Source organism: Thamnophis sirtalis, unplaced genomic scaffold (genome assembly GCF_051295495.1).
Source record: "Thamnophis sirtalis isolate CommonGarterSnake01/CBP01778 unplaced genomic scaffold, rThaSir2_p1.2 scaffold_3, whole genome shotgun sequence".
NCBI lineage: Eukaryota > Metazoa > Chordata > Lepidosauria > Squamata > Natricidae > Thamnophis > Thamnophis sirtalis.
Window position 1 is genome coordinate 11175274 of NW_028261383.1, and position 13124 is coordinate 11188397.

Genomic DNA, 13124 nt, shown 5'->3' on the forward strand with positions numbered 1-13124 from the left:
TTTAAGGCATTCAGTTTCTTATAAATGTAACAGAATTTGAAAAATCCCAGAAGCTGTAATAAAGTATGGAAACTATCTGGGGATATCAGTCATCTCTATTAAAAGACAGAACCACCCATCAAATAGGAAATAAAATGCTTGAAAACGGACTCATGAAAGTGACGTTGTGTTATTGTAGCCATCTGGAATGTTGAACTATTGTACGAACCAAAATTTCTTTCAAATATTATATGAACTAAAACTTCATATTGTTCTTTTATTTTCCTGTGGTAATATTTTGAAATGCGCTAAACAATTTAGAATAATATTTGTGGTTGAGTGGATTAAATGTATTGTTATGGAATAAAAATGAATTATTATTTTCATTGATGTGTTCGTACTTGCAGACTAACACACAGCTATTTTTGGAAAAGTCTGTTCTTCCTTTTCACCATGGAGGACATCAATCGGAATGGTCATATCTTACCCAACATCACCCTGGGTTATAATATCTATGACAATTTCTTCAAAATAGAAATGACTACAGAACCATTGCTGGACCTGCTTTCAGATGGGGAGGCCAATGTGCCTAACTACAGGTGTGGAAGACAGAGAAACACAGTGGCTGTTCTGGAAGAGGCTGAGACTGGCATCTCCATCCAGGTGTCCACCATGGTGGGCACCTACAAAATCCCCCAGGTGTGTCTTTCTTCTGGAGACAGTTTTCAGTCATGGAGCTTTCAGTGAGAGGTCCTCTGCTGCAAATGAAAAGCAGATTTTGATTATGAAAATGAGAGGAATAATATTTTGCATATTACATTTAAAATACCACCATCTTCCATTATTTTTAGGTCAGTTACAGTTTTGCTTCCCAAATTCTGAGGGATAAAACTCATTTTCCCTTCTTCTACTCAATGCTCCCTGCTGAAGGAGTCAAGTACCAAGGGATGGTCAAGCTGCTCCTCCATTTCAGATGGACCTTAGTTGGCCTTATCACTTCAGAAACTGACCAAGAGGAAAGGTTCATAAGGATAATGTCTTCTTTGATGCTAAGAAATGGCATTTGTACAGTTATATATCAAAGCTTTCCACTAAATATGCATAATATAGTTGTGGAACCTGAACAATATTTCAAATGGAGAAAAGTCAACGTGTTTGTTTATGGTTCGGGGATTAATTCATTCTGGAATGGAATGATGATTTTAGAAAGAATACTTCAAGATATTCAGCAACATGTTCTGGATAAAGTCTGGATCACTACAGCTCACTGGGACCTTAATTCTGAGTTCATGATTGATACACATTCCCTTAAGTATGTTTGTGCCATTTTTTCCTTTTTGATACAGAAAAGGAAGTATGGAAAATATAATTCTTTAGGTCTCTCCCCTCAATCCAAATTTAATTTTTTGAGGAAAACCTTTAGATGTGCATTCACTAAGGATGCCTTTTCAGTGAAAGTCTGGTGGCGGTGCAGACAGAGAGAACGTCTGAAGGCTCTGAAGAAAGAGGAGATTGGTCGGTTGCTGGCTCAGGACAGCTATCTCACTTACAACACCATCTGGGCTGTGGCAAGGGCCTTACATTCAGCTGATGAACAGACATCCAAGCGATCAGGGAGGAAGGTCTTTACCAAAATGGAAACTCCAAGGCTGAAAGCTTGGCAGGTATTTCTTTCCCACCAGCGATAATTCTCCCACAGATGGGAATGAATTTAAGAGGCTTTCTTAGTTACTTATTCTGAGAAGTTACGTCATTCTGCAATTCAAATTCAATGTAATTGCAAATTGTTTGCAAAATAAAATGAATTGTTCCGTATATTTTCCTTTCAATTTACCTGATGCTTGTTTTTGCAATTTTGCCATTTTATTTTTATTTCAAAGAGAATGCTTTTATATCTCATTCTGTTTCAATCAAAGATCTTCTAGTAGCTATTTCCTTGACCAAGATATTATGCTGTATCCATGTCTCAATACTTTGGCCTTTTTCTCTGGAAATTGTGTCCTAGAGAACCTACAGAATCCCATCTGATAGGATGGGACAGTCTAACATCTCTTAATCCCAAACCCTAATGGACTGCCCTTCTGATCAAAGATTCCCTTTGTCCAGAGACTCTCCATTCCTTGGCTACAACCAGCTTTTTTCTTCTGCTTCAGTATGGCTATAGAAAGCAATGGATGGAGAAAAAAAGAAGTATTTTGAAAGGATCCCTTGGTCTACACTGAGGGGGATCTCAGCATGATTTCTACACAGAGAGAATAATGTTACAATTCCTGCCAGGGTAGATCAACAGATCTTTCCAAAATACTTCTGATGTTCTTTCTGAACTCTTCATTTCCCTTCCAGCTGCATTCCTTCCTTCAAAGTTCTCATTTCCACAATAATTCCATAGAAGGGGTATATTTGGATGAGAAAGGAGATCTGACAGCTGACCTGGACATTGTGAACTGGGTGGTTTTCCCAAATGGATCTCTCAAGGGAGTGAAATCTGGGACTGTAGAAAAGGGGGCATCCCAGGATTTTAAAGTTACCATAGATCAGAAGAGTATCACAAAGGTGGAGACACTGAACAAGGTGAGACTAATTTACTTTATTCCACTCAAGGTAGCAAAAAAGATCACTGCATGTTTTATATGGGGTAGGGGTTTTCTTTCAATGCCTTTGAGTTTTCATGTTAGTTGATTTGGCTCTGACAATTGTGAATGTCTTCATAATCTGTAAATGTTGTTACTTCTTAATCTTTAAACTAAAATTGAGGACAGAATGGAACAACTTGCCACAGCCAACTCACCTGCTGCCAGCCCACCATGGTCAACTATCCATGGCCAACTTACCATGGCCAAGTCGTCACAGCCAACTCACTCCTGGACAACACACCATGGCCAACTTGCCATGGGACAACTCGCTACTGGAGAACTTAACAATGCTATTTAATTATTTAACATAAATTAAAAATTATTTTAATTTTTGTCATTCACATTTCATTCTGTCCCTCCTTTTGCATCTTTTCTTTAATGATTCTATTCCACTATTTCTCTCTGATATTACTGTATTCTTGTTCCAAAGCAGGTTGACCTCGGCATGTTGTAGCAAGTTGTCCCACATTGAGATAGCCATGGCAAGTTTGTAGCAGCAGATTGAGGTTTGGTTTAGCAATCTACTTACAAAAGACCAGGACTCGAGACCACGAAAGTGCGAGAGAAACAGGTTTATTGATCCATCGAGTTCAGTGTGCTAACACACCAAAATCTGAACTGCCTGGGCTACGCCCTGGGCAGTGATTTTATACCTTTTAATCAAACTTCATAAATCAATAGGCGTTACAATAGGCATATACATATTGATGGTCCAAGCCCCTTGTTTAGGACAGGGAAGTACATTTTGGAAAAATACAATGCAGAAGTGAATCCTAATAGTCATAAAAACAAGACAGAAAAAGTGCTGAGATGATGTCCATATTATTCTGTCATTTGGCTATTTTTAGTATTCTACACCCACATTACGTCCGTGTGCCATCCTTGTGCAGAACATGTCCCCATAATATTTGTAATACTTATGAGGAAGTTAGAAGTCAGGAAGTTAGAAGTTAGAAGTCAGGTCAAGTGCACTAAAGTGAAATGTCAAGCTAATATAAATTTATACGGTCCATTCTATTAAGACCACTTAACCTGGCCAGCCACTGGTGGGTTTACCTGTGCACCCCCTCCTGCCTCAAGTTGACTCTGGTGAATTGGCCATGGTGATAGGCCATTCTCATAGACCCAACTGAGGGGGTAACAATCTTTATGATCTTTAGAACCTTATTCCAAGCAATAACCTCTAGATAACCAATCATATAAAAAGGCAAAGAATTTTAGAATTTAGAATTTTATTAGTATTTGTAGGCCGCCCTTTTCCCTGAGGGGACTCAGGGCGGCTCACACAAAACTGGGAAGGGGGAATACAGACATTAAGACAGAAACATGTAATAAAATAGCAAGCAACATACATTCATCATTCGGGAGGGGTAACTATCCTATCCCCAGGCCTGACGGGCGAGCCAGTTCTTCAAGGCTATGCGGAAGGCTTGGACGGTGGAGAGGGTACGAATCTCCACGGGGAGCTCGTTCCAAAGGGTCGGGGCTACTGCTGAGAAGGCCCTCCTCCTTGTAGTTGCCAGCCGACACTGGCTGGCCGATGGGATACGGAGGAGGCCTAATCTATGGGATCTTATCGGTTGCAGGGATGTAATTGGCAGAAGGTGGTCTCTCAAGTATCCAGATCCACCGCCATGTAGGGCTTTATGGGTGATTAATAGCACCTTGAAGCGCATCCGGAGATCGACAGGTAGCCAGCGCAGCTCGCGGAGGATAGGTGTTATGCGGGTGAATCGGGGTGCACCCGCAATCACTCGCGCGGCTGCATTCTGCACTAGCTGAAGTCGCCGGATGCTCCTCAAGGGCAGCCCCATGTAGAGCACATTGCAGTATTCCAGCCTAGAGGTCACAAGGGCCCGAGTGACTGTTGTGAGAGCCTCCTGATTCAGGTAGGGTCGCAACTGGCGCACCAGGCGAACCTGGGCGAATGCCCCCCTGGTCACAGCCGTTAAGTGGTGGTCAAATGACAGCTGTGGATCCAGGAGGACTCCCAAGTTGCGAACCCTCTCTGAGGGGTATAAAATTTGACCCCCCAGCCTGAGTGGTGGAATAGTAGCCAAATCTTTGGGAGGAAAACACAACAGCCACTCGGTCTTTTCTGGGTTGAGCACAAGCTTGTTAACCCTCATCCAGTCCATAACGGCCTCAAGGCCCCGGCTCATCACGTCTACCGCTTCATTGAGTTGGCACGGGGCGGACAGATACAATTGAGTATCGTCCGCATATTGATGGTATCTAATCCCGTGCCTGCGGATGATCTCTCCCAGCGGTTTCATGTAGATGTTGAATAGTAGGGGGGATAAGACCGAGCCCTGAGGCACCCCATAATTTAGGGGCCTAGGGGACGATCTCTGCCCCCCCACTAACACCGACTGTGACCTGTCCGAGAGGTAGGAGGAGAACCACCGTAACACGGTGCCTCCCACTCCCACCTCCCGCAGTCGTCGCAGAAGGATACCATGGTCGATGGTATCGAAAGCCGCTGAGAGGTCAAGGAGGACCAGGATGGAGGGACGTCCTTCATCTCTGGCTCTCCAGAGATCATCCATCAATGCGACCAAAGCGGTTTCTGTGCTGTAACCGGGCCTGAAGCCTGACTGGAAGGGGTCTAGGTAGTTTGCTTCTTCCAAGGACCGTTGGAGCTGGAAGGCCACCACCTTCTCAACAACCTTCCCCAGAAAGGGAAGGTTGGAGACTGGACGATAGCTATTAAGAACAGCTGGATCCAAGGATGGTTTCTTCAGGAGGGGTCTCACCACCGCCGCTTTCAGTGTGGCGGGGAAGTTCCCCTCCCGAAGGGAGGCGGTTACAACCGCCTGGATCCAGCCTCGTGTCACCTCACTGCAGTTAGTAACCAGCCATGAGGGACACGGATCCAGGACGCAGGTGGAGGTACTTACAGCTCTCATGGCCTTGTCCACATCCCCGGGGGTAACGTCCTGAAACTCAACCCAGAGCTGTTCTACTTGGTCCCCCTGCGCCTCGGCTGGAACTGCGGGGGTGGAGTCCAAGTCCGACCGAAACCGAGCAATTTTGTCCGCTAAGAATTGGGCATACTCTTCAGCTCTGCCCTGCAAGGGTTCCCCCGCCTCCCTTTTGTTCAATAGGGAGCGGGTTATCCTAAACAGGGCGGCTGGACGGGACTCAGCGGATGCTACCAGGGTGGCTATGTGCGATCTTTTTGCTGCCCTAAGTGCCCTGGTGTATTCCCTGGTGCAGGTGGTTACCATTGCCCGGTTCGACTCGGACTTATCGGACCTCCAACGGTGCTCTAGGCATCTCCTCCGGCGCTTCATCTCCCGGAGTTCCTCGGTGAACCAAGGGGGTCTCCGGGATCCACCGCCTCGGAGGAGCCGCAGTGGCGCAATCCGGTCGAGGGCCTCCGACGCTGCCGAGTGCCACGCAGCAGCCAGAGTCTCCACCGGACTGTGGGCGAAAGTGTCAGGAATAACCCCAAGCTCTGTCTGGAACCTTGACGGTTCCATAAGACGCCTGGGGCGGAACCACCTGGTCGGTTCCTCCTCCCTACAGTGGGGGTTTGGCCTCCGGAAGTCGAGCCTCAGTAGGCAATGGTCTGACCACGACAGGGGTATGATGTCACTCCCCCTCAGACCAAGATCACAAATCCACTGCTCCGAGAGAAATACAAGGTCAAGCATGTGTCCCGCTGAATGGGTTGGGCCTCGAATTACTTGGGTCAAGCCCATGGCTGTCATGGAAGCCATGAACTCCTGAACCCCATCAGAGTTTTCACCGAGCGACGGCAAATTAAAGTCCCCCAGGACCATCAACCTAGGGAACTCAATTGCCAGCTCGGCTACCGACTCGAGGAGCGAGGGGAGGGCTGCTGCAACGCTGTTGGGAGGCAGGTACGTTAGCAGCAGGCCCACTTGACCCTTGAGGTCCAACTTTAACAGCAAAGACTCACACCCGACAATCTCCGGAGCAGGGACCCTACGAGGAGCTAACGACTCCCGGATAACAGCGGCCACACCCCCACCCCTTCCCTGGGCTCTCGGCTGATGCAGCACCTGAAATCCTTCTGGGCACAGCTCTACAAGGGGGACTCCTCCCTCTGGGCCCAGCCAGGTTTCAGTAATACATGCCAGGTCTGCCCTCTCGTCTAAAATTAAGTCCCGGACGAGAGGAGCTTTATGTACAACAGACCTGGCATTTAGCGACAACAGCCTGAGACCAGGGTCCTGACTACTTGCGCCATCTGGTCTTGGAGTGGGACTCCTAGGGCCGGAAGGAGGGATCTCTGTAATGTAGCGAACCCTCCTTCCCCGGTAATGGCCTGCCCTAAAGTCCCCGCCGTATCTGCCCCTCCCTGTTACGACCGCAATACCCCGACCCTCTCCCGTGTCTCTGGTCCCCTCAACCACCCCCGTGGCCCCCGCAACTCCCGGCAGGTCCTCCGAATCACGCATACTCATACACTCCCCCAAACAGTCCCCACGTAAAAAGTTAAAAACACAAAATTTACAACAATATGATCATAAAAGTGGGACATTCATTCGTCTCAAGCGTACCTCATGCATAGCCCATACAAAGAAAGAAGAGAAAGATGAAAGAAAAGAAAGAAATTATAAATTGCGCAAAAAATTGATTAGTTTAAAGTGCGGATAGCTCTGGGAAGGTCCAAAAAAGTCCAAGATGGTTGAGGAAAGGAGAGGGCCTTCTATGTACTGTAAGTACCCCCACTCGTCCAGTAGTGGCGCTATCTGTGGTAGCAGGTCCAAGGCGGCATCAGGCAACAATGGCCGTGGCAGATGAAAATGCAGATAAAAGAGCAGATGAAAATATACTCCAAAAAGTCCAAAGGCCGCATTCCGAGAGGAGTCTAATCTCAACCAGCAAAAGGCCCTGCGGTGGCGACGGCCCAGTGGAGGGGAGAATGCACCGACAGGGGAGGCCAAGCCGAGGGGAGAGGAAGGGGGGTGCAATAGCAGCAGATGAAAACAACCTCCCATTCTCTCCCAGTGCTGTCCCAGGCTGACCGCCTTCTCCCTGGGGCGATGGATAGTCCAGTGCAAATCCACAGCAACCAAAAACACAGACGAGACAGAGAAGTAGCATAAAGGGGGGGGGGAGATTCTCTCAGCCAGCAAGTGGAGGAGAGTCAAGGCTCTCTCAGGTCAGCCGGGTCACAACGAACCTCCAAACAGTAGTTACCCAACGTCTCCAGCCGAGTTGGGCCGCGACGCCTTCCAAGCGGCACCCGGGCGGTGTCTTTAAACGCCGCTCTGAATCAGCTGGGCCGCGGCGTCTTCCGGGCACCCCCGAACGGCGTCAGCGTTTTTCGTAAAAGGCAGCCTCGGAGAGCAAAATCTCTCCAGTCCGCTGCCAGCACCAGACCCTCCGTGAAATCGCTCGTGCCCTGGTCTCTCTCTAGCTTCCGAACGGCACCCGGGCCGTTCGGAATAAAGATAGATAAGAAAGAAAAGAGGAAAAACCTACATGAAGGCAATTCTGATATAGCTACCATTACTCAGATTTGGTGGGATGAAACTCATGACTGGAACGTACTGATAGAAGGATACAACCTGCTCAAAAGAAGCAGACCAAACAAAAGAGGAGATGCTGTTAAAGGTCTGTAGAGATTCTCAGTCATCCAGGTCATGGTGTCCCTAAGGTGCTTTTTCAGGAGGCAAATGGATGAGAAGTGAAACTTCTTCAAAAGAAAAAAGAAAGAAAGTCCAGTTGCCTCCTGAAAAAGCACCTTTGGGACAGGAGATGGTGTTGCATTATATATAAAAGATCACTGCATTTCTATAGAAATGGGCAAAACCAAGGATGAAAACCTCCTAGAATCCATATGGGTCAATATGAAAGGAAAAAAGAATAACATTCAGATGTATATTCATTTACTCATTTTTACTCATTTTAATTTATTTGTATGCCGCCCTTTTCCCTAAGGGGACTCAGGGCGGCTCACAACTCAAAGGGAGGGAAAAACAAACAAAGTTACAAAAAAAAAAAACCCATAAAACCATACATGGTTAAAAAACACAACAATCATACCATTCAAACTGGGGCAGCGAGTCTTTAGCCCCAGGCCTGTCGGAACAGCCAGGTTTTAAGGGCTGTGCGGAAGGCCTGGAGGGTGGTGAGGGTATGAATCTCCACGGGGAGTTCGTTCCAGAGGGTCGGAGCAGCCACAGAGAAGGCCCTCCTCCGGGTAGTCGCCAGTCGACACTGGCCGGCTGATGGAATTGGGAGGAGGCCTAGTCTGTGGGATCTAATTGGTCTAGTGGAGGTAATTGGCAGTAGGTGGTCTCTCAAGTACCCAGATCCAATACCACCAATATTACAGGACACCCAACCCAATCAAGCATGAGAAATGGATGAACCCTTTGCTAATCAATTAACAAATATATGTAGGAAAAATGCTACAGTGGTAATGGGAGGCTTTAACTGCCCTGATATCAACAGAGAGTCAAACTCTGCAGCAAGAGGGAGATCAAATAGATTCCTATTAATCTAGTTGACAACTTTGTCATCCAAAAGGTAGAGGAAGAAACCAGCTATACTGGAGGTAATTATTACTAATAAAGAGGAAGTGACAGAGGGAGTTGAAGTTGATGGAACTTTGGGTGAGAGTGACCACATCATATTGGAATTCAATATAATAAAAACAAAAGCAATAGAACATAATCCAACCAGTGTCTTAAACTTCAAAAGAGCTTATTTTAATAAACTCAGAGAGAGAGCCTAGGAAAGATGCCATGGATGACAGTCATAAAAGGGGAAACAATGGAAGAAGCATGGGAAACTCTGTAAAAGATTATCATAAAAGCCCTGTCAAGCATAATAACTCTGAAAAAGAAAAGCAAGAAATCCAAGAAGAAACCAGATTGGTTGCAAAAAGATCTCTCTGATAAGCTGAAAAACAAAAAGGACAAGTACAAAGAATGGAAAGAGGGTCACATAACTAAGGCAGAATATCAGCAGATAGCCCGAATCTGGAAAGCTGAAGTCAGGAAAGCAAAGGCTCAGAATGAACAAATGTTTGCAACAAAAGTGAAAGATAACTTTAAAAAAGTTTCTTTCAACTTATAAATAACAAGAAAAAAGTCAAGGAAACAGTACAGTCGGTACAGAGGAAGATGGCAAGGAAGTAACAGACACTAGAGAGAAAGCAGAGGAACTTAATTCATTCTTTGCATCAGTCTTCACTATAACTATAAAGGACAGACTAGAAATAAAAATCTAAATAAGCAAGAAAATGGTTAGGGAACGCCGATCTGATCTTGATGAATATAAATCACCAGGACCTGATGGATTACATCCCAGAGTTCTGAAGGAGCTGGCAGATGTGATATTGGAACCAACCCTGGAGCAACTTCTAGAAAAAATGTTTAGACTTTGGAAAAAGTGGAAAGAAGAGCAACTAAGATGATTAAAGACCTGGAGACAAAAACATATGAAGAATTCCTGGTTGCCGGAATTGGGTGTAGCTACTCAAGAGAAACAAAGAACTAGGAGTGACATGAGAGCAGTATTTCAGTATTTGAGTGTCTGCCACAAAGAAGAAAAGGCCAACTTATTTTCCAAAGCATCAGAAGGCAGGACAGGAAACAATGGATGGAAACTAATCAAGGAGAGAAGCATCATGGAATTAAGGAGAAGCCTTCTAATAGTGAGGACAATTAACCAATGGACAGCTTGCATTCAGAAGTTGTGGGTGCTTCATCACTGGAGGTTTTTAAAAAGAGAATACACAGTCACTTGTCTGAAATGGTTTAGGGTCTCCTGCTTTTTAGCAGGGGGCTGGACTAGAAAACCTCTTAGGTCCCTTCCAGTTCCATGAAAATACAGACTTCTGTTTTTACTGAAACATTCTCTATTAAATCTACATAAGGTCATCATCTTGGTGTTATATGTCTATTTCCTCAGCCGCTGCCTCTTTCGAGGTGTGTGGAAAGCTGTCGTCCTGGATTCAGAAAGGTGGCTCAGGAAGGGAAGCCTATCTGCTGCTACGACTGTCTTCCTTGTGCAGAAGGAACCATCTCCACCATGGAAGGTGGGTGATAACAGGAAAGGGGCAGGCATATTTCATGAAAAGCTCTTGATAGACATTTTTAAGCCTAGCTTTAGGAAAAAAAACTATCTTGTAATACATATAATGTATTGCATAGACAGTGGTAAAAGTAAGACTCTCCTTCCTCCCTTCTTCCTTTAAAAAGCTTCTATATGAGAAATGAGGGACATTTTATTTTTTTATTTTTTTGGAGTCACAGAAAAGAATGTAAAACTGTGGCTCTCCCCCCAATCCATTCTCAAAAGAGATGCCCAAAAGATGGAAACTATTGGTGCTTGCTTTCCTGGCATGCTTCTGAGGATAAAGATACTGGGGAATCCAAGAGCCAGGGGAGTTAGTATACAAATAGGAGATCTGGCCATTTCCTTGGTCTAAGTAGAAGGTGGTCTTGACATTTGCAAAGGATCATTTAATAAAACAGCTTCCTTACCAGCGGGTTTAAAAATGAACACCAGCAGCTGAGTTTATTGGAGAAATATCTTCCATCTTAAAAGAATCAGAGATGAAATGGGCCACCCACTTGAGTCTTGAGTCCAACCTTGAGTCCAACCCTTCATTCCTTCTTGTGTTTGAACTAGTCTAGTTAATGACCATACCTTCATTGATCATTGGTGGGAGGGCTATGTAATGCATTACTTTGTAATTCACTTCTAAAATGTGGTTCATGGAATCTGGAATTCAAACAGTGCAACGTAAATGCAGCCACAGGTTATCCTGGGAATGTGTGGTGTAGATTCTTGTTTTCCTTGTGCTCTTATCCTTTTGTGTTATACTACTTAAATTTGCAAAACATTACTGCATACTACCTTTCTCCAAACTCATTTGTCCACACATCACCACTTACACTCCAATGATGCCTGGAATGGAAAAACCTTGATGTAGATGTTAATCTTCCTCTTTTCAGATGCTGAGAAATGCACCAAATGTCCTGCAGAACAGTATCCAAACATCAACCGAGATGGCTGTCTACCTAAGACTGAAACTTTCCTATCCTATCAAGAAAATGTGGGGATCATCTTAGTTTCCCTTGCCTTGTTCTTATCTTTGGTAACAGGCTTAGTCTTGGGAATCTTCATTAAATTCCAGGAAACTCCCATCGTCAAAGCCAACAATCGGGATCTCTCCTATATCCTCCTCATCACCCTTCTGCTTTCTTTCTTGACCTCGTTTCTATTCATTGGTCAGCCAAAGACAGCCACTTGCCTTCTCCAACAAATGGCATTCAGCAATATCTTTTCAGTTGCCATTTCTACTGTCTTGGCCAAAACTGTCATGGTGGTGTTAGCATTCTTTGCCACAAAACCAGGAAATAATATACAGAGATGGCTGGGAAAGACCTTGTCCAATTCTATCATCCTTTCTTGTTCTTGTGTCCAAGTTCTCCTCAGCAGCATCTGGTTGGGCACTTCTCCCCCATTCCCTGAGTCAGACATGCACTCACAACCTGCAGAGATCATCCTGCAATGTAATCAAGGCTCTGTTGCAATGTTCTACCTTGCCCTTGGCTACATGGGCTTCATGGCTATTATCTGCTTCACGGTGGCTTTCCTTGCCAGGAATCTACCTGGGGCCTTCAACGAAGCGAAGCTCATCACCTTCAGCATGCTGGTCTTCTGCAGCGTCTGGATATCCTTTGTTCCCACATACCTGAGCACCAAGGGGAAGTATATGGTGGCTGTGCAGGTCTTCTCCATGTTGGCTTCTAGTGCTAGTCTGTTGTTATTAATATTCCTACCCAAATGTTACATTATTATTTTAAGACCAAATTTGAATACAAAAGAATATTTGATGTCAAAATAAAATAGCATATTTATATGGATCTCAGAAATGTCAGTTAATAATTGTAACAAACAGTATTTGGTACTTTAATGTTCTTTTAAAAACACTAAGTATGTGGTCTCAATCATTCAATTCCACCATTTCTTCAAGTGATAGAAATGTGTATGGAGATTGTCAGTCGTCCACGTCATGGTTGTCCGAAAAGTCCTTTTTCAAGAGGTAACTGGATTTTCTGGTCTTTCTTTGAATGTGTTTTTCTTCTCATCCAAGAAGCTTCTTCATCTCTGACTGGGTGATGGGGAACGGAAGGTTTTATGTTCCTTGAACATAGTGGTCATTTGCATTCTTTTAGTGAGTCATTAAGTTCATTTGGAAGTTTATCTGTGTTAGCAGAGTCACCTGCAAATGGGTGTGGAAGACTGTTGAAAGGGCTGTGTTGAGAGAGGGGTGTTCAGTTTGACTATTTTCAGAGTTTGTTGCATGAATTCAAATCCAGAAAGCACACACAGATAACTTGTTCAGCTGGATTCATTAACTTCTTTATATACATAAGAATAGATGAATAAATGTACAATACCAAAAGGTGGTTCTTCCAAGTAAACACAAGGCAGGAGAAGTACAGGCAAACACATGCAGTTAGCTTCATTTTAGCAGACAAGCCCAGAAAGACTGCTAAGTTACTTCATAAA

The 13124-nt window shown here is 44.8% G+C and overlaps 1 protein-coding gene across 1 annotated transcript; it reads left to right on the forward strand.

The window, feature by feature from the left end:
* Positions 1–432: 432 nt before the first annotated feature.
* Positions 433–12456, forward strand: LOC148047167 (vomeronasal type-2 receptor 26-like). Its single transcript, XM_087707982.1, has 4 exons — positions 433–678; positions 2323–2550; positions 10512–10638; positions 11561–12456. The coding sequence occupies exons 1-4, from the start codon at positions 433–435 to the stop codon at positions 12454–12456; spliced, it is 1497 nt and encodes a 498-aa protein (XP_087564108.1).
* The last annotated feature ends 668 nt before the right edge of the window (positions 12457–13124 follow it).

What these genes read in the sequence shown, in the direction of transcription:
- LOC148047167 (XM_087707982.1), top strand. Translation starts at nt 433, where the DNA reads ATGGAGGACATCAATCGGAATGGTCATATCTTACCCAACATCACCCTG. An exon ending in GCACCTACAAAATCCCCCAG is followed by an intron (nt 679 to 2,322) that starts GTGTGTCTTTCT and finishes TTTCCCTTCCAG; the next exon opens with CTGCATTCCTTCCTTCAAAG. An exon ending in AACCATCTCCACCATGGAAG is followed by an intron (nt 10,639 to 11,560) that starts GTGGGTGATAAC and finishes TCCTCTTTTCAG; the next exon opens with ATGCTGAGAAATGCACCAAA.